Source organism: Anas acuta, chromosome 13, assembly GCF_963932015.1.
Source record: "Anas acuta chromosome 13, bAnaAcu1.1, whole genome shotgun sequence".
In the NCBI taxonomy this organism is placed as follows: domain Eukaryota; kingdom Metazoa; phylum Chordata; class Aves; order Anseriformes; family Anatidae; genus Anas; species Anas acuta.
The window spans coordinates 14,009,090-14,032,202 of NC_088991.1; the positions used below are offsets into that span (position 1 = coordinate 14,009,090).

At 43.1% G+C, this 23,113-nt stretch overlaps 1 protein-coding gene and 1 long non-coding RNA gene across 10 annotated transcripts in view; both read left to right on the forward strand.

Annotated features, from left to right (window-relative positions):
- Positions 1-8,223: 8,223 nt before the first annotated feature.
- On the forward strand, positions 8,224-17,890 carry LOC137863523 (uncharacterized). 3 transcript variants are annotated; one of them, XR_011100944.1, is made up of 4 exons: positions 8,224-8,491; positions 9,023-9,088; positions 10,595-10,753; positions 15,666-17,890. It is a non-coding gene; the product is annotated as an uncharacterized lncRNA (long non-coding RNA). The 3 variants fall into 3 exon arrangements; XR_011100945.1 differs by lacking the exon at positions 8,224-8,491 and adding an exon at positions 8,740-8,842; XR_011100946.1 differs by lacking the exon at positions 8,224-8,491 and adding an exon at positions 8,748-8,867.
- A 975-nt stretch (positions 17,891-18,865) lies between these two features.
- The window catches only part of INTS6L (integrator complex subunit 6 like), a 37,456-nt gene continuing 33,208 nt past the window's right edge, over positions 18,866-23,113 (forward strand). For all 7 annotated transcript variants that reach the window (XR_011100929.1, XR_011100930.1, XR_011100931.1 and 4 more), the window contains exons 1-2: positions 18,866-19,115; positions 19,225-19,302. Coding sequence is in view for 4 of the 7 variants with exons in the window: in XM_068696695.1 (XP_068552796.1) it covers positions 19,005-19,115; positions 19,225-19,302 (189 nt within the window). In the remaining 3 variants the exon portion in view is untranslated. The remainder of the gene's footprint in view (positions 19,116-19,224; positions 19,303-23,113) is intronic.

Here is a 23,113-nt window from a genome sequence, read left to right on the forward strand (position 1 = left end):
CACATTTAATGTATCTTTGTCTTACCCATAGCTTGTAATACATTTAATTCTTAATAATGAATAGTTTTGTTTTTAAAGGATCGTGCTTCCTTCAAGCAAACTGTAATACCTCTGTTTTTGAAATAATTGGTATAACCCCTGTGAATTTTGTTTTTCTTGACAGTTGCCTTCGCCATGGCACAGCAGTGAATATCCACTTCGCCTTTCAAATACCTCAGGAAATGAGGTGACGTATCTGTATTATTTCCATTCACACCCATGTTATGTTTTTATCTTGTCTTTCTGTAGAAAATGATTTGATTTTTTTTAAATAATTAATACCTATTTATCAAAGCAAACAAAACTTCATAAAAGATTTTTTCCTTTTAAAAGACTATCAAATAAAGAAAATACTGTATTCAACCTACCATCTTAAAGCAGCGTACACATTGTGATTTACAATAGAAGCAAGAATTGTTCAGCCTAACTGTCCAAGCAGTTCTCTTGCCTTTAATTCACCTATTAAAACTTGTGGTTTGTTTTTCCCCTTGCTTCTGTGGCAACTTTTCAAATTTCCACCCCCCAGTGGCAGCATGTTGCATTCCCATTTTACGTCACTTGGGACTTCAACATACTAGCGTGTATTTTTTTGTGTCAGGGGTTAGACTGTTTGTTTTTATGACTAATAATGTGGACCTTGGGAGCCAGATATCTAAGTACCATTGAGGAAATATCTAAACCTCTGTTAAAGTGTAATCCCTTTCAGGACATGTCTATACAAGAGAGTAAAGACAACTCAAAGCTCTCACTGCCCATGCTGCAGACTGTCTGGAAGCAAGCCAGTGCCAGCTTAGAAGTCCTTTACCTTAGCTCTGTGCCCCTACTAATGGCCCCTGAGACATGCCTATTGTGAGTACAGCATGCCAGAAAACCATATTTGCTGCAGAATAGATAAAATGGTTTGGAAAAGTATAGCCTAAAGCATAGCTCAGTTTAAAATACTAAACAAGGGCAGGTTTCATGCACGCTCATTTCTTGAGAATAAGGCCAGTGTGAGATCTAAGCATTCATTTGTCTGTCTCATGTCTTAAACTGAGTGAATTTTGCACAAAGTATACTTGTATTGTACTTCAGACAGGTACCAGGGTTCACTTCTTTCTACTTTGTGTCTGGGCTTATGGTTATTCATGTAGGAGTTCTTGACATATGCTTTGTTCTGTGAAGCTGTATAAAAGAAGCCATAATTGGGTCTTAGACATCACAGTATTTATAATCATTTAGAAACCTCAGAGAGAGCAAACGTTTAGAGTTTTATAGACAGTCATCATCTTTATGAAGTGTAGGATCTATTTCTGCGTTGTCTGTAGGACCCTGCTGAGAATCTTCATTGTCCTGCTCATCGAAAAGCTGCAAACTCAGCATGGTCTCTGCTTCTTTCGAGGATGTGCGCATACATCTCTCGGAAATAGGCAGTTAACGGTTGTTTCATTAGACCTCTAATAACATCTCTATTTCATTTTCCTTCCAAACATGTTTACTTCAGTTTTGACACTTATTAATAATGTCATCTCAAAAGTAAGAGGTCAGCCTGACAGATTTACGGCTATTATAAAATACGATGCTATCTGCATACAAATGGACAAGTAGGAGCCTCACAGTGATTTTCCCTATTATTACTGCCTAAGGAAGCAATAAAACTTTAACATTTACCATTGGGAAACACCTGCAGAGATTAAATTAAAACTAGATTATACGCTTATCAGTTAAATGTTACAAAAGCAAACTCTTCAGAGATTAACATAAAAATTATTGTTATCAAAATCTTATTAAAGGCTTCACTCAGTACAATCCATTTTGCACCTCTGCTGCTCAAGCGTTCTACATGTGCAAATTATTAAGTCTTTGTGCAGCTATACAGAGGGGAGACAGGGCAGCCTTACTGAGGGCTTTGCTACTTTGCTAGCCAATACCTATGTTTAGATTTGACTTTAAAAGTTGACCACAAGTACCATTTGTCCTTCTCTTTCTGATCCTGCCTCCTCTCTGAAGGACTCTTTACATTGCATGCTCTGTTTCTTGAGCATGACGGCAAGACCTGCTCTAGGCTCCCTCATGGAATTCTGCTGGGAATTACTCTGGAAGCCACTCGTCCTTCCTGTTGTACTCGCTCCTTATTATGGCCAGCAGGACAAAGACAAAGGATTTTCAAAAAACCAGGAGCTGAGAACAAGCAGGTGTTATTGCTGCTGGCAGATTTTCTTTGTGCAGCCTTTGGTACTTTGCAAACACATTGCAGAAAAAAAGAAATCTGTGAGGCATGTGGGCCAGAGTTGATCTCTGACCTGGCAATTCAAAAAGCTTTGGATTTGGGCTTTACTGCCTCCAGTAATTGAAGAGTTTACAGTGTAGGTAATCTGCAGGCACTGACTTGAACATGACACCATCAGCACAGGTACTACCAGTACCTGGATTACATACACAGTGGTTAGAGCTTATTTCTCCATCTGGTATTACTGATTCCTTTGACTCCAAGGCATCAGAAGCAAGCTGCCTTTGACATATTCTGAACTGTGTATGGGAGGGTACAACTCAGCAATAGCCACATCCTGAATTACTTAGATGAAGGCCCAGGTCAGAAAAAAACCTTGTGGAGATCAGACTGAGTGGTGGATCTGGAGAGCATGATGCTAATAAGAGATTGAGATTGTTAATGAGGTGGTTGTAAAACAAGTCACGTAGTTTCCAGAGGACAAATTCAGAGGGGGTTTATAGGGTATCAGGCCATGGTTGTACAAACATTTCTTCTGGAGACAAATTTGACGTAGGAACCTCATGGCCATTTTTTCCAGCCACTTGCCATCACCTCCATTGTGTCAGCACAGACCTTAACATTCAGTTAAGCGAATCAGGCATGGGGCAAATCCAACTTAGAAACAAAACAAAATAAAAACAAAACAAAACAAACAAAAAAAAGCAATTTAAGTTTATAAAAATCCAGGAAATAGTGCATAGATCAAGGGGGGAGGCGGGTGGGGGGGGGGGAGATGCAGAGGCTGAAAAGCATAGCCAAAGACTGGGGAGTAGAAATAGCTGGAGCTTGCTTTGCAGGGAAGCAAAAATGTCTGTGCAACCATGGCCTAACATTTGAAGTAATAAGGGTTCGTTGGCCCAGCTGATAATCACTGAAATAGGTTAGGGAGTGTTAGAACGAGTATATCCGGATCAGAGGGGTGGTAACCTGTTGCAGGGCAATGCTCAAAAGCCCCTGGGCAGACTGGGGGAGGACTCTTGTGTCAACACAGCTGGATTTGGGAGGAGATAGGTGTCCACAGACAGACTCCCGGCACTGTCACGGTGCAAACCAGTCTTGCCTTACACCTCCCTCTCAAGTGTAATGTGTCTTCCAGCACTGCTGTAGCGTCCAGTTTGCCCTCCCCTGTTCCTGAAGGGACAAACTGTACATTAGCATTTTTATAACAAACTTTCTTTTGAGAGTAGGTAATGGACATATCTGGTAACTTAAGCAGAAGCCATAGGCACATCCAAATAGGGTGTGAGTCTGTGTTCTGTCATTTTATTTGGACAAATTACAGTATTTAACTTGGAAAGGCCTACGTATGTCTCTTGCTTGACTGTCAGGCTTTGAGCTGTGTGAATTACCGACATGGGGATTTAAGATTTCATTTTTCAAAAGTGACGTACGTTTTTGTGTGTACATACCTATATCCAAGATGTAGAAACTACTTAACTGTAGTCCGAATTTTCCAGTCATTATACTAAGTAATTCACTTCTACTGCCACTAGAGGTATAACATTCACTTGAGCAAATACCAAAGGAAACATTTAGTTGGAAGCCTTGCCTGTATTAATATTTCATTTTTCAAATAATGCTTTTGATCTTTTTTTTTTTTTTTTTTTTTTTTTTGTGTGTGTGTATGTGTGTTTTTTTGAGGCCTCATCCTACTTTGCCTGTTCCTGTTGGGCACTCTTTCTTTTATTGAACTAAAGCTGACTACTTATGAGATGAAATGCCACCTTGTGATTAAAGGGCACGGAATTGAGTGCTCATTTAAGCTGCATAAAAAGCTAAATTATAGTGTCAGTCATCATATCAATCATCTGCAACTGGCTCATGTGCAAGCTTGTACCAGCACATTTGTAAATCTCATTTCACATTGCTTGTTGTTCTGGTGCAAAATTATGTTTATTCTGAAATGCAAACCTAACAAAATCTGATATTAAATTAATTTAATTTGTGTATGTGTATGATGACCAGCTGCCACTCAGATAGAATAACCTTTTGGAAACGCATGCAAATGTCAGTGGGGACAAGGAAAAGCTTGCAAAGCAGCAAAGCTCCCATGTCCCCGCTGGGAGTGGCAGGAGAATTGCGGTGTACCCTGGGGTTTAATCACGGACCTGCAGCGTCTGCACAGTTTGAGTGCAGCGTAGGGGACGGTTCTGCACTGAGGTGTTTTCTTTTTTTTTTGTGGGGAGGCAGAGGTTGGCCACAGTAGGACTAGCTGCAGCCCTGTTGGAGCGTAATCTCCATCTGTTTGAAGTTGGTAACCTTTCTTGCAGAATTTCCGACATGCTCAGCAGCAGCCTGCCAGCTCGGTGCTGCCTGCGCAGAGGCGGCCGGGAGCTGCGGGTTGCTGTGGGAACTGCCCGCTGTGCCACTGCAGAGCTGAGGCCTCGGCAGCTCTCCCGCTGCAGCCGCGCAGCCTGGCATTGCCACATGCTGCTTTTCACCTCCTCCTCAGTTTTGCCCGATGAGCACGCTGACGGCAGCTGAGAAGGACGAGAGCGTGCCAGCTCGAGAGCGAGCGTGGTGAAAGTTAGGTGACTTGAGCTCTAGCCTGAGCTGCAAATGTCTCCCATCGCAGCGAGCCCACAAGCAGTCTTCCTGCCATGTTCTCCTTGCAGGACTGCGCCCACCCAACTCCCGGCTCAGCACAGAGAAATGGAAAAACAGGAAATTCCGTGATGAATACTGGAAGAAGAGCTCTCATCCGAGTTTTGTGAAATTTAGTTTGTTATTTGCAGCGAAATTGGAGCTTTCAGAAATTATATATGTTATGGATAGATTTAAACTTCTGTTTTAATTTAGTTTCTATTGTACTGTAATATGATGTATTGCACTGTAGTATTTGTAGGCACTATGCTGCCTGGTCCAGTACTGAAAAATTATTTTGAAGGGAAAACATTGAAATGACACCAGGTGGTCTCAGAATTTTTGCTATTCCCCTAAAATGATTTTTTGACAAAGTTACTGTTTTCTTGAAGCATTTAATTACAGTAAAAGTGGGCTTATGATGAGAAAGGTGTTTTCAGCATAACTGATGCACAGATCCTCATGAAACTTCTGGTCTAGTGCAGCATTTGGGTTGCTCCTTTCCCAAATTTAATGCTAACAACACAGTTCAATACAGACAACATAGATACAGCACTTGGTGTATTCTTGGTATGTCTTCTATTTTAGTTTCTTTGTGCTTCTTGTAGTAATACTGATACATTCAATGCAGTTTTACTATACTCAAAAGAGATTTTTGACTAGGAGAAACACTCTATAAGTGTTTTGGATTATATTAGCATAAAAGTCAATAAAGTAATACCACTGAAATTATAGCAAGGCGAGATATAAAGTGGATCCATTGAATTTACTGAATACAACAGCACTGCTATCTGACCTTACTTTTACCCTATGTACAATCATTAGCAAGGCTCTGCTGTTTATCTACAGCTTCCCCCTGTAGCACACACAATCGTAGGCAGAAAAATTGATAGCAAAAGTGTTTTGAGTGTAGTTCACTGGAGCAACTGTGTTTAGAATAATGTTAAAACATCTTGTCTCCCCAAAATCAAGAGAATGGGTGACAATCTGTTAATCTTTTTCCACAATTTTGATAATTCTTCCAAATGATACAGTTCAGTGTCAAGTTGACCTTTATGTTTTTTTCACAGCTAAGGGAACAGTTACATAAAAAGGATGAATGAGCAACAACAAAAGAGGAAGGCTGGGATCATATAATCTGAAAACTGGAACTGCCTGCATTTATGGTTTCTTATTTCAGTAAGGGAGGCAGCACTGAAGAGTGGTTAGAGCTCATGATTTATAAGTAAGAAAATAGAGGTTCTGTTCTCATTTCTGCCATATACTCAATGTCTGGCCCTGCATAAGTCATTTAAGACCAGACTGCAATTGTCACTTAATTCAAATTAAAAAGGCAGTAAGTGTAAAAGTTCTGAAAAAAAAAAAAAAAATCAAACATAACCAATAGTCAAAATTATGCCTTCTTTACTGGTGAAGAAAATGAGGCACACAGCAGTCAACTGTGATTTTCAGTGACAAAAATGCCTTTGACTCATACTAATTTGACTTTAATTTCTCCCTCAGTGAATGAGAATAAAACACTTAAACCATTTGAAGTACGTTGGATGTGAGTTAGTTTGTATGACTGTTAACAGTTGGGATTAATACTTGGCACTAAGCCAAATTATTGGCAAGAACACAAGTAATACAAAAGCATCATTGATTCTCAATCTTGCTGGTCATTTACGTTCACCTCTTTTGTTTTTGATAAGATACAGAATGCTTGACTTTCACACAAATTAGTAATTTGTTAACTAGAGCTCTATGACATGCCTGTAACCATGGTTGGGCAGAAGAGTTTCACTTTGTTAAAATCCCAAACCAAATCTGAGCTCATCCAGAGAGCTTCTTCCAGTCTGCCCATAATGGGAATGGGATAATGTCAAACCCAGGCTAGGTGTTTGACATTTTTCCAGGATTTTGGGGTGGACATCTGGCATGGCTTGAGCCACTGGATAATGGTCTGGTCCTCTCGAGGGAGTAGCAAATAGCCCCTAGACCTTGAAACCAGAAATTCTTACACTTTCTCCACTGAGATCCCTGAAAATGGTCATGTTTATTTCCCCCGTCCAAGTTTCAAATAGCTAGGGAACCTGTTGGAGAAGCTACAGGTTAGCCTCTATGCCACACAGATCACTGAATTTTTGTTCAGCTGCTGTATTTGAGGCTCACCTACTTTTGATCTTAATTGTTTTTCAGGTATCTTCAGAACTAACAATGCAGAGTATTGACACATAAATTTATGGGGTCTGCTAAAGCAGTTTGCTTATAGTTTCATCAACCTTGGCAGCAATAAACAATAGTGTTTTCAGAGGGAGGACTGAGTTTCTGTCATGCTAGTTCATGATTCAGGATTTTTTTCGCTATTGTCTGTTAAAATTTGGTTTATGGCCTGCCTGACACAGTGACTGATACCGAAATCCTTCCATGTCTTTTGGAAATGCAACAGAGGCAATTTCCAGCCCATGATGCAGGAAACTCCTCTGTGCCAATAAATAAAAATTAACATGAAAGCAGGGTCTGTGGAAAGACCTGGCTGTGACAGAATTGTTTCTGCCTGCTTTCTTGGTTGGAGAGCAGTCGCAAAGTGAGGATTTTTACTGAGCCTGTTTAGATCCCCAGAAGTGGATTTTGGCAGGAGGCAGGATGTGGCCACTGCCAGCTGCCAGTTGAGCATGTGTATGTTCTATACCTCTGTGAAATGATTAGGCTGTGATGAAAAAATAGATCTCAGTAGGAAAGAACAGCTAGCAAAAACCTAAAGCTTGTAAGTCATTCATTAACCTCAGTCTCATTTCTTAGATGGACTTTTTTCATTTTAATGAAGTTAGGGGAAAATTCCATTTTGAGACAGAAGTCATAGTGTAGCCCTGGTCTATGAAATTAGATAGCACTCTTTTGACTATCTACTGGGAAAAGGAACAGCTGAATATAATGCTTGTACACAGACAGCTCTGTATAGCGTTTCAAGAAAAGCTTTGAAAAAGATAAGATTCTCATTTTGTACTTCAGGAAAGAGGTGTGCTGACTGCAAAAGTTTATGTTATACTTGCACTGAGCACAGCAGTTTTCCGTAATGTTGCTCTAGCGCTGCCCTACTTTGTTTTACTGCCCTCCCTGTTTGCCACATCACCAGCTGCTGGTATCCTGGGGTGCTGTGGGTGTGCTGGTACCAGAGCCTGGATGCAGGGCCAAGGGACAGCCTTCTGAGTCTCTGCAAGTGAGCTGCAGCTTTGTGAGACAGGAAGTAAGAGTTCAGCTTGATAACAGATACCCTCTGCTGCTTTTGTTTTGGAAATAGTAAATGAGCAAGAAAAATATTATCATTTTATCTGGTACGCAGCAAGACTTTAAATCTGAGTTTACTCACCTTCTAAGCTCTCCGTGTATCCCTTGTTTGACCATAGGTTTTCAAACATAGCCACAGGAGGGTTATAGGGATAATTGGCTGGCAGCCTAGGGATTGTATTTAATTAATGAGGAATGCCCCAGCCGTAGCAGCATTCCTTGCAGGAGCCACAACCCACATAGCTACAGGTGCTGTCCTGCTCTCTCTTCAGGCCCAGGGACTGCTCTTCTTCGTGCTGGAGTGCTGTGTGTTGCAACTTGTGCCACATTTGGAAAATAATATGCTCAGTGGTGGGTATCACTGTCAGAGCAATAGCCTTGCTATTTATTACTCTGCCAGAGGTACAGAGGGTGTCCTTGGATCTTAGGGTCCTGCTGTTGCTGCTCTTTTAGCCTTACTACAGATGAATCTCCAGCTGTCAAAGCTTTGGTGGATTCACATTTTTGTATGCCTCTGTTTGATTAACCATTTCAGGGCAGCTGGTCCTGATCCTGTTGGGTTCATCTGGAGCTTCAAGTGACCGATACCTCTGAGAATTAAGCTCAAAGTGCACCAGGCTAAACTGCCTAGAGCAAAAATGCCCCGTCAAAGCCCATTAACTGAAATGTCTATTTCACTGAAATTCTTTTGGGGAGACTGAGGTTATTTTTTCCTTCATTGCTGTAGGTCTGGACTGGTGTGCTTTAATACTCTTTAATATGTTATTAATTTTTGTGTTAAGTAATCTGATAGCTAAAAATATATATATTGGTGATAATTCTTAAATTAAATTAAAGTTATTAAGTTAAGAATGTTATCTTCTACCTTTATGCTCGTTTTAGATTCATAAGGTGACTGTGGGTGCTTGCTGCGTAACAGGAACTTACCTGAAGCATGAGTATCAAAGGGTAATTTATGGTTTCAGTTGAATAATTTATATATTTTGTGTAGTTCTGTCTCTCTAAAAAATAGGAGTCTCATTAGAACTGTGCTTCTTTCTGTGCTTGTTTACCTTCTGATCTATGTTTTTCAGAACTACTTTTTCAAGTGTTTTCCCCTGTTTTACTTTTCACTTAGTTCTGTTTTCCTTCAGTTTTACTTTCTCTTCTGTCTGTGTTGCTTAATGCAAGCAGGAACTGAGGAGAGGGACAAAAGGGCTGTGTGGTCCTGGTAGGAATATCCAAGTCATTGGCACTGAGATACTAACCCATAAAAGGCCCAGTCCAGTACTGGCAATTTTCTTCCCAGGGGAACCAAGTTTGTAGTAGCACTGGGCAACTACTTAGGACCCCCCTGCCTTAGTGCAAGTACCACTTGCTTTGTACTTTTTGTTTAGTGTGCTCCAAAGCTGAGAATACAAGTGCTATGGAAACCTTGAGTCATCAGCGGCTCATCGGGTATTTCTGCTGTGCTGGACCATCACTAGGCTTTTGTGGTCTTCCCCTTGAATTTTCAATCCTCTCTTATGTATGCGTGAAGTCTGTGCCCAGCACCGATCACCCACCATGTCCTGTTCCCTCCCCCTTTCTCTGCTGCTTTCTTCTCTATTTCCTTTCTGCCCTGCTGCTAGATGATAAAATGAGGGAGCAGGAGGAATATGGGTTGGGAGGAAGGGGAGATTGAAGGGGGCAGCAGTAGGGCAGCTGGGGGGTAAGGGACAAGCTGCCTGCCCTTGGCACGGGCAGGCTGTAGAGTAAGCGTTGCGCAAAGCTGGAGAAGTGTTGGGGTGACAAATGAGCATGTTGTGACATGGGAAATAGCTGGCACAAAGTCGCAGTTCAGTCGGACTTTCCTTGCAAACACAATAGATTTAGCTGAATAGGGAATAATTAAAGTTTGAAAATGTTTCTGACTGTTCTGAAGTTGTTTGGAAGAGAATTGGCATTATTACAGCTTTTTAAAAAAAGCTGGGCATAATCATAATTGTAAATTCTTGTCTCATAAATATTGAATATAAAATCTTTTATTAAAGTTACTTTTTAAAAATGAAACTGAGTAACTTCAGTGTGGTAATTTCTTTTTTTCTTTTGTTTGTATTTTTCCTCGTCTTTTTGCTGTCTGAGGTAAATTGTTACTTTCACTTGATTATGGAGAGCTGTTGTTTGATGGCCTTAATTTGTCTCTACTGTTTTGTGGAGAGTATCAAATCATTATTGGGGACTGGGGAGCTTTTTGACCAAGAATGGAGGACAGCTGCGTTTTCTACCCTTTGAAAACTCAATATGAGCTACAGAGGCTACAATTAAATATGAAAACATAGAATTACATTTTTCATTTTTTTTTAATCTGAAATTTGCAACTAGAAAGAGTGAGTGCAATATTCTCTCTCTGCACAATTAATACTATGGTTGCAGCAGGGAAAATGGGAGGAGGGTTGGATTGTGAAGCTCTGCCAAAAGTATTTCCTACCCTAGGAGGAAGCCTGCCAGAAGATAAAGAAGAGCCAAGCAGGAGAATGCAGAGAACCGTTCGCTGCTCATTACTGATGTGCAACACTCGTCCTTGTAGCTCTGCGCTGAGTAACAGGAACTGCCACGCTATTTCCAGGATCAGCCAGTGGCAGATGGCTAGAGGTGAGGAAAAAGTATACATGTAAAATAATCTTGGCTTGGTGTATCCTCTTGGCTTTCAGAAATCAGCAGGGTAAGGATTTGAAAACCCCAACATTTCATCTTAGCTACTTTATTTCCTATTGATCACACTGTCCCCCATGAATTTACGTAATGTCTTTTAAAATCCATTTTCAGTCTCCACAGTCTCTTAAGGCAATGACTGCCACTATGCAATTATGGGCGGGATGAAAGAATACTTCCTTTTGGGTGTTTGTTTTAAACCTGCTGCTTAATGACTTTGTTGGATGCCCCCTCAGCTTTTATACTGTAAGAGAATGTGAACAATTATTTTGTATATACCTTCTCCATTCAGGATTTTATAGCTATCGTTTCCCTCTGCAGTCATCTTTTTTTTTTTTTTTTTTAATTTTTTCCCAACCTGAAGAACTCTTGCCTATTTAATTTCTTCTTGTAGTGAAGCTGTTCTGTATCTCAAAAAGATAAATGTGGGCTTTTTATTACTCCTCTTTCTTCTTTCTCTCAGACAAAAGTGTCAAGGAAACCTTATACAGGAATGCCATAGTTAAAAGATTCTTTGGTGCCTCTTTGTGCCAAAATAATTAGCTTTCAGCTCTTAGAATTTGCCAAAAGCTTCTGAAAGGAAGTGAAAACTCTGTTCTTGTAAACCTCTCCAGTTTGAGGTTGCATTCATATCCAAAAGTAGATAAGAGCACACAGCAAGTAAACAGGAGAAGTGTCTGGATTTGAAGTTCTCCTTTGCTGCCAGCAAACCTTCAGACTTAACACACACACAAATTGCGCGAGTGCAAGGAAGTGACAAAATCGGGACCTGAGAGATCAGGAAGTGCAGCAATTCAGGCTGTACTGAGCAAGGTCAGCAGGGCTGAACAGGAACAGAGAGGGCAGAATATTTATTTATTTATTTTGGTTTGGTTTTCCTCCACTTAGTCCAGAATAAGTACAGGATCTTCTGTCATGGATAAATCTTAAAAGACAGAAAAGAGAAATTACATAAAGAATCAGTATCTCATCTATATTCCTATCTGGCATAAACACCCAATTTGACAGAGGCAAATGCAATTATCTTCAGACCCAGGGGCAAGCACCTGCTGGGAAACACCTTGCTGCCCTTTCAGTCACACAGGCTTTCCACCTTGTGCCCTTTTTTTTGTTCCTTACTCCATCAGATTCAAGCTGACTCTTCAAGACTCTGCAGACCTATTTCTTGCTTGCTGCTGTGTCTCAGTTCTCTGAATTTCCCATCCGGTCTGTCCTGCTGGCAATTCTGCTGCACTGCACTGTCTGTTCCTGCTGTCTCCTTTTTTCATGTAACACTGCACAGAGCTAGCTGGTCTAGCAAGACAAAGGTTGTATCCCTGCCTAGTAAGTTCTTTCTGGAAACTTGTTTCTTCCAAACACCTACCAGATACCTAAGTGTTTGCTTCCCCTTCCTTGTCTTGTATGTGTATAAACAAAATACCATGTTATTCAAGAATGAAAGGATCTTTGTTTTATTCTCTCTTGCACTTGCTCTTTGCTCAGTTTCCTTCTAATAGCAACAGCGCTGCTTGGGCCTTTCTCTCCTGTCCTGCCTTGCTGTATTGTTACCACCCACTCATTACATCATGTCTGAAATTAGCTTGAGAGAACTACAGGGCAGGGTTGATTTCTCTTGCCTCCTTAGTGAGGGCTTGGCACAGTTTTGACTGGCTTTGGGACTGGGGGTGGGGGGAGGAATGACAACAACAAAATAAGCCCTTGCGCAGCTTGGGGAAACTAAGGCAGGAAGGCCAGGTGAATATAGATGATGCTGGTGAAGGTCTGTAGCAGGGATGGTGAGAGCTCACATGGTACTGAAGCTTGTGTTCTAAGTAGATGATTCTTTCTGCTTCTGTAACTGTCTTCAGGAAAGAATGGCCATTAGTATTAAGCTTTGAATTTTTTTTTTTTTTTTTTTTTGGGGGGGGGGGAATTTTGTAAAGGTATTGTATTTAACTGTAAGCATTTTTCATTGCAGGATGTTTTCTGATGATAAATGTATTTATTGATTGCCTGAAAGAGTTCAGTTCCAGCAAGGTGATAATAATGACCTATTAAAGTAATGTTGGAAGTGTTAATATATCAGATTTCCAGTTCAAGAACAGTAATTCTCGAGTCAAGACGCACTAAGTACAGAGTTAACATCCCATGCAGTAGTGTTCCTACGTATTTTGGAGAATGTCCCTATCTTTTTTTCTAAGACACTACCCTCTTGCCATGACACCATGCTACCTGGAGACAGTGGGTGTTCCCCCAGGGACTGAAATGATGCTGAGGGCTGAAGGGTGACTTACAGAGCCCAAACTGGAGAATCGTGGGCCTGGATGAGGTTTGAGACTCCCTGACTCACAGTAGGGTCTGGTCCACTTTGGATCAGGCGCAAGCAGGATGTGGAGTGCACGGTCAGGTTAGGTAAACTTTCTCTGTGGGAGATACTTTGAACTCTGTAAGTGAGAACTTCTGTTGCAGGCAAGCCATGTATATAGTGGAAAGTCATAACTGTGTCCAGAAATGAAACAGTCAGGCTGGACTCTACCTTCATGATGAAAGCTGTTGGTTCAGAGCAGATCTCTACCTACATGGGTACTCTTTGTCATAAATGCCGGCTGATAATAGATGAAGTGGTGTTCACTTCTTGGTAGCACAGATCTGTATGTTCTATCTGAGGAAAACGACTTTCTGAGCCATTCCCTGTTGGCTCTAGTCTATTAAAAAATGTGTGTTTTCAGGTGTCAGTTTTGGTAATGATACACTGCGTTAATGACTCTTCCTCTTAGAAACCCAGGCAGAAAGATGTAGTTTTCCTCACATGGAGCAATTCTTTAGTCTGTCTTTATATTTTGCCTAGTAAAATGTAATAAAAAACAAATCCTGCTACTTTGCACATTCATTTAATTCATATTGTTGCTTTCCACATGGGTAATACTCTGGATTTTTTTATAATGCCTTTCATCCAAAGATCCCAAGCTGATTTGGCCCGGTTCCCAGGTACAGCTTAGCAACACTTAGCATAAGACCAGTAAAAGGAAGTAACAGGGAATTTCACGCAGTTCTTGGCTGGCTGTCAACTCAAATGCACCTACAGGTTAGAGCATCCCCAGGGCTCCTGTACTCCAGCCTCTGAGCCCCCATTTTCTGTGACTGTGACTGCCTGGCACACATAGCTCCTGCCTCAGACAGCCAGAAATCCTTCTCCCATTCCTTTCTCCTCCCCAGAATAAGCTCTGTTGTCTCCCAGCATGTATGAGAGAGAGAGAATAGTTTTGTGGGGAAAACACAGTGAGAGATACAGGGCCTTATTCAGATGCTATTTGCAATTTGATCCCAAAGATGTACCGAGCTAAAGAACATGCATTTGGTTTTGTATCTCTCTGCATATGTATAGGTATGTCCAGTATTTTAATTTCTTTTTCTCATCTTCAAATTTATAGCAACTCATTTCTCCAGCTTCCTAAATTTACTGAATTTTGACTACTAAGTTTAACTAAGTTTTTACTACTTTTTGCAGTAGTCAGAACATTTTTTGTTATTGTTTTGTTTTTTTCAAACTTTGAGTGTTGTTTCTTCCCTAGAGAGACTCTTGGACTTTGAAACCAGCTCTTGCATGGAAAGCTTTGCCTGTCTGGAAATTTGTTCCAGCTTGTTTTGCTGTTCAAAGTGCTGCTTCGTGGATTTATTTTATGTCTTCTCGCAGACATTTTGTTAGAATTTTGCTTATCTACCATTATTGCAAAATGATCCACCATCTTAGGCAACCAATCACTTCCTCATAGTCTTTGTGTTATTTTTTTAAAGCAAAATAGAAATTAAACCATGCCTGCTGTTACGCAGGCTGTGGTGATCTGTCTTTCACCTTTGGACCGTGGGCACTATTAGCTGTGCTCACATGAAAGCCTTTCAAAGGTACTTGGGAGCCCTTTGGGCTGTGATACGCTTTGGTGGAAGCATCTGGCAGCCCTGCAAGGGCCTGGAGTTTGTGGTTTCTTTCCTGGCTTTGAAAGAGCCAAGAACGGGGCAGTTACAGTCTGTTTTGTGGAGCTGTGCTTGTGCGTTGTCACTGCCCTCACGTTGTACCCTACTGGCAGCAGCTTTCTAGGAACTGGAGATTCACATCTCTCCTTAGCATGGTACCAGCTGGACTGATGTGCACGCTCACCCCACCTCCTCAGGCTCTGCCAGGCATGGCAAAGGCTTAACCCATGTGGTAGGGAGAGGAGAGAAAACGATGTTGGCTGCACTTCACCCCTTCAGTAATAGGCCTCATTTGCTGAAGTACGTGGAAGAGATGACAGGACTTAATGAAATTCTCAGACGTTCCTTGAATTATTTTCCTAAGCATACAGCTTTCTCTTTTTGTGGTTAAAAATGACAATTACACTGTAGTATTTATGTACAGTCAGTAAATCAGCAGAAAATGTGCTGCAGTCAGGGCATGTATTTGTTGTCTTTCCTTACACTGAAAATGGAATTTTTGAATTCACAGAAGTCTGTGAAAATGTGAAATTAATGCAAAGCTGGGAGGCCCACAGCAATATGGGATTTGCACTTTAGTTACAGTTACGTTCCTCTAACTTGCAAACCCAAACTCCTGGAAGGCAGAGGGGAGTTGGCTGCTATTAAGGCAAGTTTTGGTTCAGACTCTCAAACTCTTTGTTGTCTTTAGTGGAATGATTACAGAAAGGGTATGGAGCAGGTGAAGGGGGCAGAAATCTATAAAGGCTGAGTTACAGTCCTGTGGAAGTTTGTAGTGCAGTTACAAAATCACACACACAATGGCGGCTGCTGAGCAATATCCTGGAACATACTGGTCTGCTTTTGTTGTGGCTGGCTTGTTTATTTGTTTTGTTGTTTGTTTGTTTTTTCCTCTTTTCAGAAGGGGCCCTGTGAGACTGGCAGAAGCAGCCTGTCCTGTTCTACTGTCTGGCTTAAGAGTGGCTAACTGCTGATGGGTGAGAATATTTAGCCCTGATACAGCACAAAATATCAAAGGGCTTGAATTTGCTCAGCTTCTGCCATCTCAAATATAATTCTGTATTCTCACTCTGCTGTGTAGTTACTGGAGCTGTGGAAAGAGGAAGTTACCTAGTACATTTTTTTTTTACCTTTCATACTGCACATGAATTCTTAATGGAAATGAGAGATTTCATCTTTCTGACAGGGACAGTATAGACTTATGGCTGGCTAAGAGCTAAGCACCTGTGAAATCTCACTGTGGTACTGAAACTTTTATCTCGCGTGGTAGTGAGTAAGTCCCTTAGCCCTGGTGGCAACTGCTTTCCTGTATAATAGGGCTTATACTTCTCACCTCGCTAAGCGAATGAATCAGTATTTTTACCGTGATGGAATGGTTGCTGCTTCTGCTCTGGCTTGAAGCTTTTTAAATCAAGCAGGAAAGTCATCAGGGCAGCTGTATTACAAGGCCGAGATAGGGAGCCACAGATGTGGAGGGAGGAGTGCAGGATTTAGCTGTTGATCCAGATTTTCAGTAGATATTTTCTGACTAAGGTATCAAGCATGTCCCAAATTCAGATGGCTAATTGGTGCTGAAGCTGACGTCCTTAGTGCCTAAAGGAGCATGCCTAGAGTCTCACAGGTATATTACTTGTTCAAGGCAGAAAATAGCTAGGTGAGAAAAAAAGTAGCAGATGAAGGAATACAAAAGTGTTAAGAAGTAAGATTGTTAGAGCTAAAATCCTGTTAGTGCCAACAGCTTAGATGTTAAGCTGTGCTAGGACAAGGAACAGAAAAATAATAACTTATCAGCACAACAGGGAAAAATACAACTCATCTGTTTGGTCAGAAATTGACGGAAAACATTCTTATAGAATAACATTCCTATTTACTGTGGGATAGAATATTGAGGCAGGAGTGATTTCAAAATACTTAATTGTAGGAGAGCTTAATCTGCAGTAGCTGTTCTGATTAATTTCCCCATAGAGAAAATTTCTTTAACTATCACAGCTGAAGAAATTAAGATGAGTGTAATTTCAATTGAAAATCAAGCATAGTTTGAACTTTATAGATGTAGCAAATGTCTGTCACCATAGCTGCCAGGTAGTCAGCAGTGCAAACACAGCTTGTATAGAGTAGCTGTAAAGAACCACTCTAACTGCATTCATGCACATTAGCAACCATGGTGTCCATTATTTTCAGGAATAAAGAAAGTCCCATTAAATTAAGTAGATGTCTTGTGTTGTGCCCAGAAAATTGCAAGACTTCAGCTCTTGTGGTGTCCAGCAGGAGCAAGCTCCAAAAGCTAAAACTCTCAACAGAGGAGAGTATGTGAACATCGCCTGCTGCTGCCCTTGGAAAGGTCAGCCTCTGAAACTGGAAACAAGAGAGTTTTGTCTTGACCTTTAAATATTATGTTTGGATGGGAGAGAACTGGCTTTTAGGTTTCTGGCAGTCTGGAGTTAAAATAAAAAAAAAAATGGTGAGAGTATGAGCTTTTAATTGTTTAGCATTTCATACAGCCTGACTTGAGGACACTGTAGGACGTGGGGCCTCTAGGTTGCCAGTTTGAATTGGCTGAGGTCAGCTGGAATCAAAAGTTAGTCTCTGACCTCATCTCGTTGATGTGAGAGAAATGCATAGGTGGCCTCATCAAGTTCTCAGCGCAGGGACCTAGCGGTATTAGCTGGCACCTTGTACCAATAGTTTATTTTCCGTTCAGTCCTTAGCAAATCTATTCATATCTAGGAACTGTCTTTACAGACTGACATGCAGCAGTACAAAAACAAAACAAACCAAAACCACATGGTATCTGTGTTTTTTGTCTTATGTGTAGAGATTGAAACCCTGATTCTTATAGTCTGGTTCCATCGGTGTGCACTAATACATAAAATTATTTATCCCTTTTGGAGTTTCTGCTATGATTTCTAACATTCAAAAACTTTAATCACAATTGCATTTACAGATACACAACTCAGAGAGAGGGCCTAGATAATGGAATGGAGAGTCTCCAAGTTTGATAGTATTTGTTTTCAAAATGAGCTGCTTCTCAACTAGTAATTTCTCCACTTATGGTGCACTGCAATTAAATAATTTCATAATAGTATATTAAATATTTGCAGAGGCTTAAAAAAAAAAAACAAACAACAAACTACCACAAATGTCTTTCTAAAAACAATATGGAGACTTGCCACTGTCCTGTATTTGGATTTTTTTTTTTTTTTAAATGACAAAAGGGACAAGCATGTCCCTGAATTAAATGGATTTACATTTCTGGTTATTTTGGTCAAGGTAGGTAATGGTTTTTACAAATGTTTGCATTTTGCAATGGTTTGTTACGGGGATTTGGGAATTTACCTGTGGTGTTGTGAAGCAACAGCATTGCCCCAATAATTCTAAGTACGGGAGCGAAAGCTGCCTCTTGGCCTATTGTTCAAATTGGGGGGCGGGTGGGTAAGTGTGGAAAGAGCCTTCGAATGTAAAAGCAGTGGAGAATGCTATGAGCTCCTTAATTATTATTGTTAACTAAGATTCGTGTTGACAGTGTTGCTTTTGTGTGCTTTGGATGCGGTCCCGGAGGCAGCCGCAGCGCTCCGAGCCCCCCAGCCCCTCTCATCCCCTCACGGCTGAGGAGGGGGGGGGGCGGTTGGGGCCTGCCCCGCGGCCGGGCCCTGCCCGTGTTAACGCGGGGCGCGGCCCCCTCCGGCCCCTTCCCCGCAGCTCCCGGCCGCAGGGCGGCGGGGCCGGGCCGGGCCGGGCCGGGCCGGGCCGCGGGGGGCCGTGAGGGGCGGGCGGCCCCTGTGGCGAGGGGCGGGGAGCCCCGCGGCGGGGCGGGGCGGGGCGTGCTGACAGGTGCGGCGGCGCGCGCGCGCGCAGGCAGCCTCTCGTCAGCGCCTCCCCCCCCCTCCCTTCCCTTCCTTTCCCCGTCATCCCGCCGCCTCCCCGCTCCCCTCCGCCATGAATATGCAAATGCGGGTATAATTGGCAGCCAATGGCGTGCGCGCTGGTCACATGGTGCTGGTGGAAGCTGAGGGGAGAGAAGTTGAGGCTGGGCGAACACAGGCAGCAGCTCAGTAACGAGCCGCAGCCGCCGCGCACGGACCCAGCCTGAGCCGCGCAGGGCCGGGCCGGGCAGGGCAGGGCGCAGCCGAGCAGAGCCGAGCCCAGCGGAGCCGAGCGGAGCCCAGCGGAGCGGAGCGGCCGGCCGGGGGAGCGAGCCGCCCCCTCCTCCCCGCAGGGTGCCCGGCGCTCCGCCTGGACCATGCCGATCCTCCTCTTCCTCATAGACACGTCCGCCTCCATGAACCAGCGGGCGTATCTGGGCACCAGCTACCTGGACATCGCCAAGGGCGCCGTGGAGATCTTCATGAAGGTGAGTGCGGGGCTGGGGGCAGCCGCCGCCGACACCAACCCCCCCCCTCCTGCGTCTCCCCCTTCCCCCCCCGGCCCGCTCACGCCGCCTCTCTCCGCTCTCTCCGCAGCTGCGGGCCCGGGACCCGGCCAGCCGCGGCGACAGGTACATGCTGGTCACCTTCGACGAGCCGCCCTACTGCATCAAGGTAACGGCGCCCCCTCCCCACACAACGCGGTGCCCCCCCCCTTCCCTCCTCCTCCTCCTCCTCCTCCCTTGCCCGCCCGCCCGCTGCGCGGGGAGGCGGCGCGGCGCAGCCCCCGGCCGGCCCGGCGGCGGCGGCAGCGGCCGCTGAAGATGGCGGACATTTTGCTTTTGTATGGAGGAGAGAGGCTGAGGGCGCTGCTGAGATGGAGGAGGGGGGGGGAGGAGACGGGCGGCAGCGTGATTCACCGCCCCGCCGGGCCGGGCCGCGCCGGGGAGGCGGGATGGCGCCGCGCCCCGCCCCCCCCGCCCCTCCCCGCCCCTCCCCTCAGCGGCCGTTGCCCGCCCGCCCCCCGTGAGGCGGCTCTGAGGGGCCGCGCCTCATCCTCGCCTCTCCTCTCTCTCCTCGGCCCCCAGCCTTTTTTTTTATTTTTTATTTTTATTTTTTTTTATTTTTTCGTTCTCCCCATCTCCTTATTTCTTCCTGCTGCTTTTCATAACCCGCACCGGTTCTACGCCCTCGTGGCTGTGGTGTGCGGGTGGGCAGCCTCCTGCCCAGCCGAGCCGCCTGGCGCTGGCTCCTGGCCCTCTCCTCGTTCCTCAGCGCTGAGGCACGTGGGGCCTGGCGTTGATCACGGCGACGGCACCACGAGGAAAAAATGGTGACACGCTTAAATTGCGGCCTCCAAATCACACACGCAGACCTTCAGCTGGTGTTTACAGTGCTCAAAGCATTCTACAGAACACATGGTTGTTGCCCAAGCTTTAGAATCCTCTCAAGGAACTCTGGGTTGTTATATTTGCCCTGAACAATGTAGTAGTTTTATGGGAATTGTTGGGGTCTTAGGCACATATTATGAAGGCCATAGAATATCCCGAGTTGGAAGGGACCCATAAGGATCATCGAGCCCAACTCCTGGCACCACACAGGTCTCCCAAAAAGTTCAGACCATGTGACTAAGTGCACAGTCCAAACGCTTCTTAAACTCCAACAGGCTTGGTGCAGTGACTACTTCCCTGGGGAGCCTGTTCCAGTGTGCGACGAGCCCACATAAAACCTGTTGGTCATCCCAGGGAAGAAGAGATGGCCCTGCCTAGATCCCCCAGTAAAACTTGGAAGAAAAGTTGTGAAGAGCAGTTGTGCTTGCTGATGGTGTCTGTCCACATCTTTTGGTAATAAGGAAACTTAATTATCAAGACCCATGAATCTTGGGTCTTTTCATCAGCAATATATTTGCACAACTAAAAGTGTGGCCTGATTTCTGAAGGAATAAGTGGCTCTTGTGAGTCACTTGCTGTTAGGACTTCATGTTATTTTTACATCTTAACGTCCCGTTATTACATCTTTCCCTTCTCTTCCCTTAGAAGAGAGTGTCAGAAGTACTCATATTTCTGTGACTTGGAACCATCATATTTCAGTTACAGAAACTTACAGTTTGTCAAAAGACCTTGGGCTGCCTCAGGGAGAGTGTTGTGTTTTTTTTTTTTTTTGAATTTCTTACATTTTTTGAAGACATAACACATCCTTTTTCCCCATGCCTGGTTGTAGCTAGATGTGAAAACCAAGTCTCTGTTACCTCACTGTTAACCATAAATTCCCTGTGTTAAGGGTTTTTCCTTTAAGTTCTGTGTCAAGTATTTTACAAGAAGGCCATTTTTTTTTGTTTGAGGAAGAAGCCTTTCCACTGCGGTGCTAGAAAGGATCCTGGTGATTTATTATTAAAAGTGACTCTTTTGGTTGGAGATCTGTGTGATAATGCTACAGGTTGTTATCACATGCTGTACTCCAGATCTGCTGAAGAAAATTCTTATGCTTTAAATAAATGTAATATCATTAAGGTTGGAAGAGACCAGCAAGATCATCTGGTCCAACCATCACCCTCCTACCAATATCACCCACTAAACGATGTCCCTAAGCGCCAGGTCCTAATGAGTATCTGTGTTCTCAATTCTAGTAGATAATGACTGAAACAAATGGGACTATGTGATACCCATTTTAAGATTAAATCATATTTGAAATACAGTAAATGACCAAGGAAACAGATGTTTTGGTTCTTGTAACATGCCATATCTATCTCTTTTAGAAATTCTTTCTCCTTTTACTTTGCTGATTTTCAAATTAGACCTTAAAGAATGTGAAAATACTTTTTCAAAACTCAGTAATCAGTGGGAACAGGCTGTGAATCAAAAAATACATGCTCATAATAGTTAATAGATCACAACTTCAGTTTAACTATTACACAACTACTTCATGGCACCACATAAATTAGCGTGGTTAGGCTGTTGCCCTGTCTCTTATTCAAGCAGAGAGCTTTACAGCAACAGCATGACTCTTCTCCGAGCTGAAGATGTGTTCTCAAGACTTTTTACTGGTATTTATGGTGTCCTTCTCTCGTGTATCCTAATTACCTTATTATTACCAGGAAAACATTCTAGTTTAGTCCAGATTCCCTATGTCTCAGAAAATGTGCTTGTAAAAGAAATAAAATACAGTTTCTCTACAAGCACTGCTGGAGTTAGATACCTTATTGGCTTTTTTGATTTAGAAAAGGAGTAAGCAAACTTGGCAAGTGAACGTATTTTGCAAGTCTGCTTTCCAAATACACGTATTAGCAACTGTTTTTTGTCAAATGCCTGCTTTATCCTCTTTTTTTCTTTATGTAATTTAATTAGTGTAAATCATAATCTCCTAGATAGTTCTTAAGGTTAGGAGGGAACTAACCGAGGGAAATAATTATGTGGGTTATCTGAGAGATGAACTGTATGTTTCAGAGTTCATTTAGCTGTAGTCTTAAAGTATTTTAAATCAACAATGCAGATTTTGGTTTTGGTGGAAAAGAACACCTCTCGAACACGTCACACAAATAATGGTGTTTTTCTATGTGAAAGGGTCCTTCCGTGGCACAAAGATTGGCTAAGATGATGTGTTTGGAACCGTCTTTAGTGAAAAGTGTCTGAAATGATTTGAGACGTGTGGCTCTTCTCCCAGTCGTTCTTGTTGTTACATGACTGCTCATGGCTCCGTGTCACTTTTTAAATGGGATTACGTAGTCACTGAGTTTGCAGCATGGCTCTGCAAAGGATTGGGGTGGCACCCGTCTAAAGAGGTGACCCGGTACTGTCCTAGAAAGGTGGGGACAGTAAGATGGAGGAGGTGGGAGTCTTAAACAACTTCCACTCAGTGCAAAGGCCTCAGAAACCAGCTCAGGTGCATTGCTTTTGTTGGCTGCATCACACAGAGATGGTGATTTGTGAGAGGAAGTACGATGTCTGTATTAATGGAGTGTTGGGTGCTCCATCCCATCCGTGCATCAACCAGATACCGCTGTACCTCCCAGGTGTGCCAGCCCTACCCCTTTCCGCAAAAAAGTGCTGGACACCAAGTGAGTGGGGAGGAGAGTGAAAACAAGCCGAGGGTGTTACTTGCAGTTCTGCTTTCCCCACAGCGTGCAGGTCAGAGACACGCTAAGGGTTGGTGCACCAGGAATGGTCTTCTCTAGCGTTTTCTTCTTTGCATTTGCTCAGTTGATTTTTTTGAAGCTGCATGAACTTTTAGCATCTTCAGATATTTTCTCTCTAGCTGAGTGCGTCGTGATTTAAGTGGGAAAGATCTTAAGCCAGTTTCTTTGGGTTTTCCTGTATTAGGGGTGCTAGAATTAAAGGATGGGGAGAAGGGGAGTGTCTTCTCACCTGCTCTAGTTAACCCAAGCTTTTACTGTTTTCCAGCAATTCAGAAAAGAGGGAAGGGGATTTCAGCAAGATCTATCTAGATTTCACTGTAGGTGGAGCTTGTGCCCAAATCTCTGCCTAAAAAG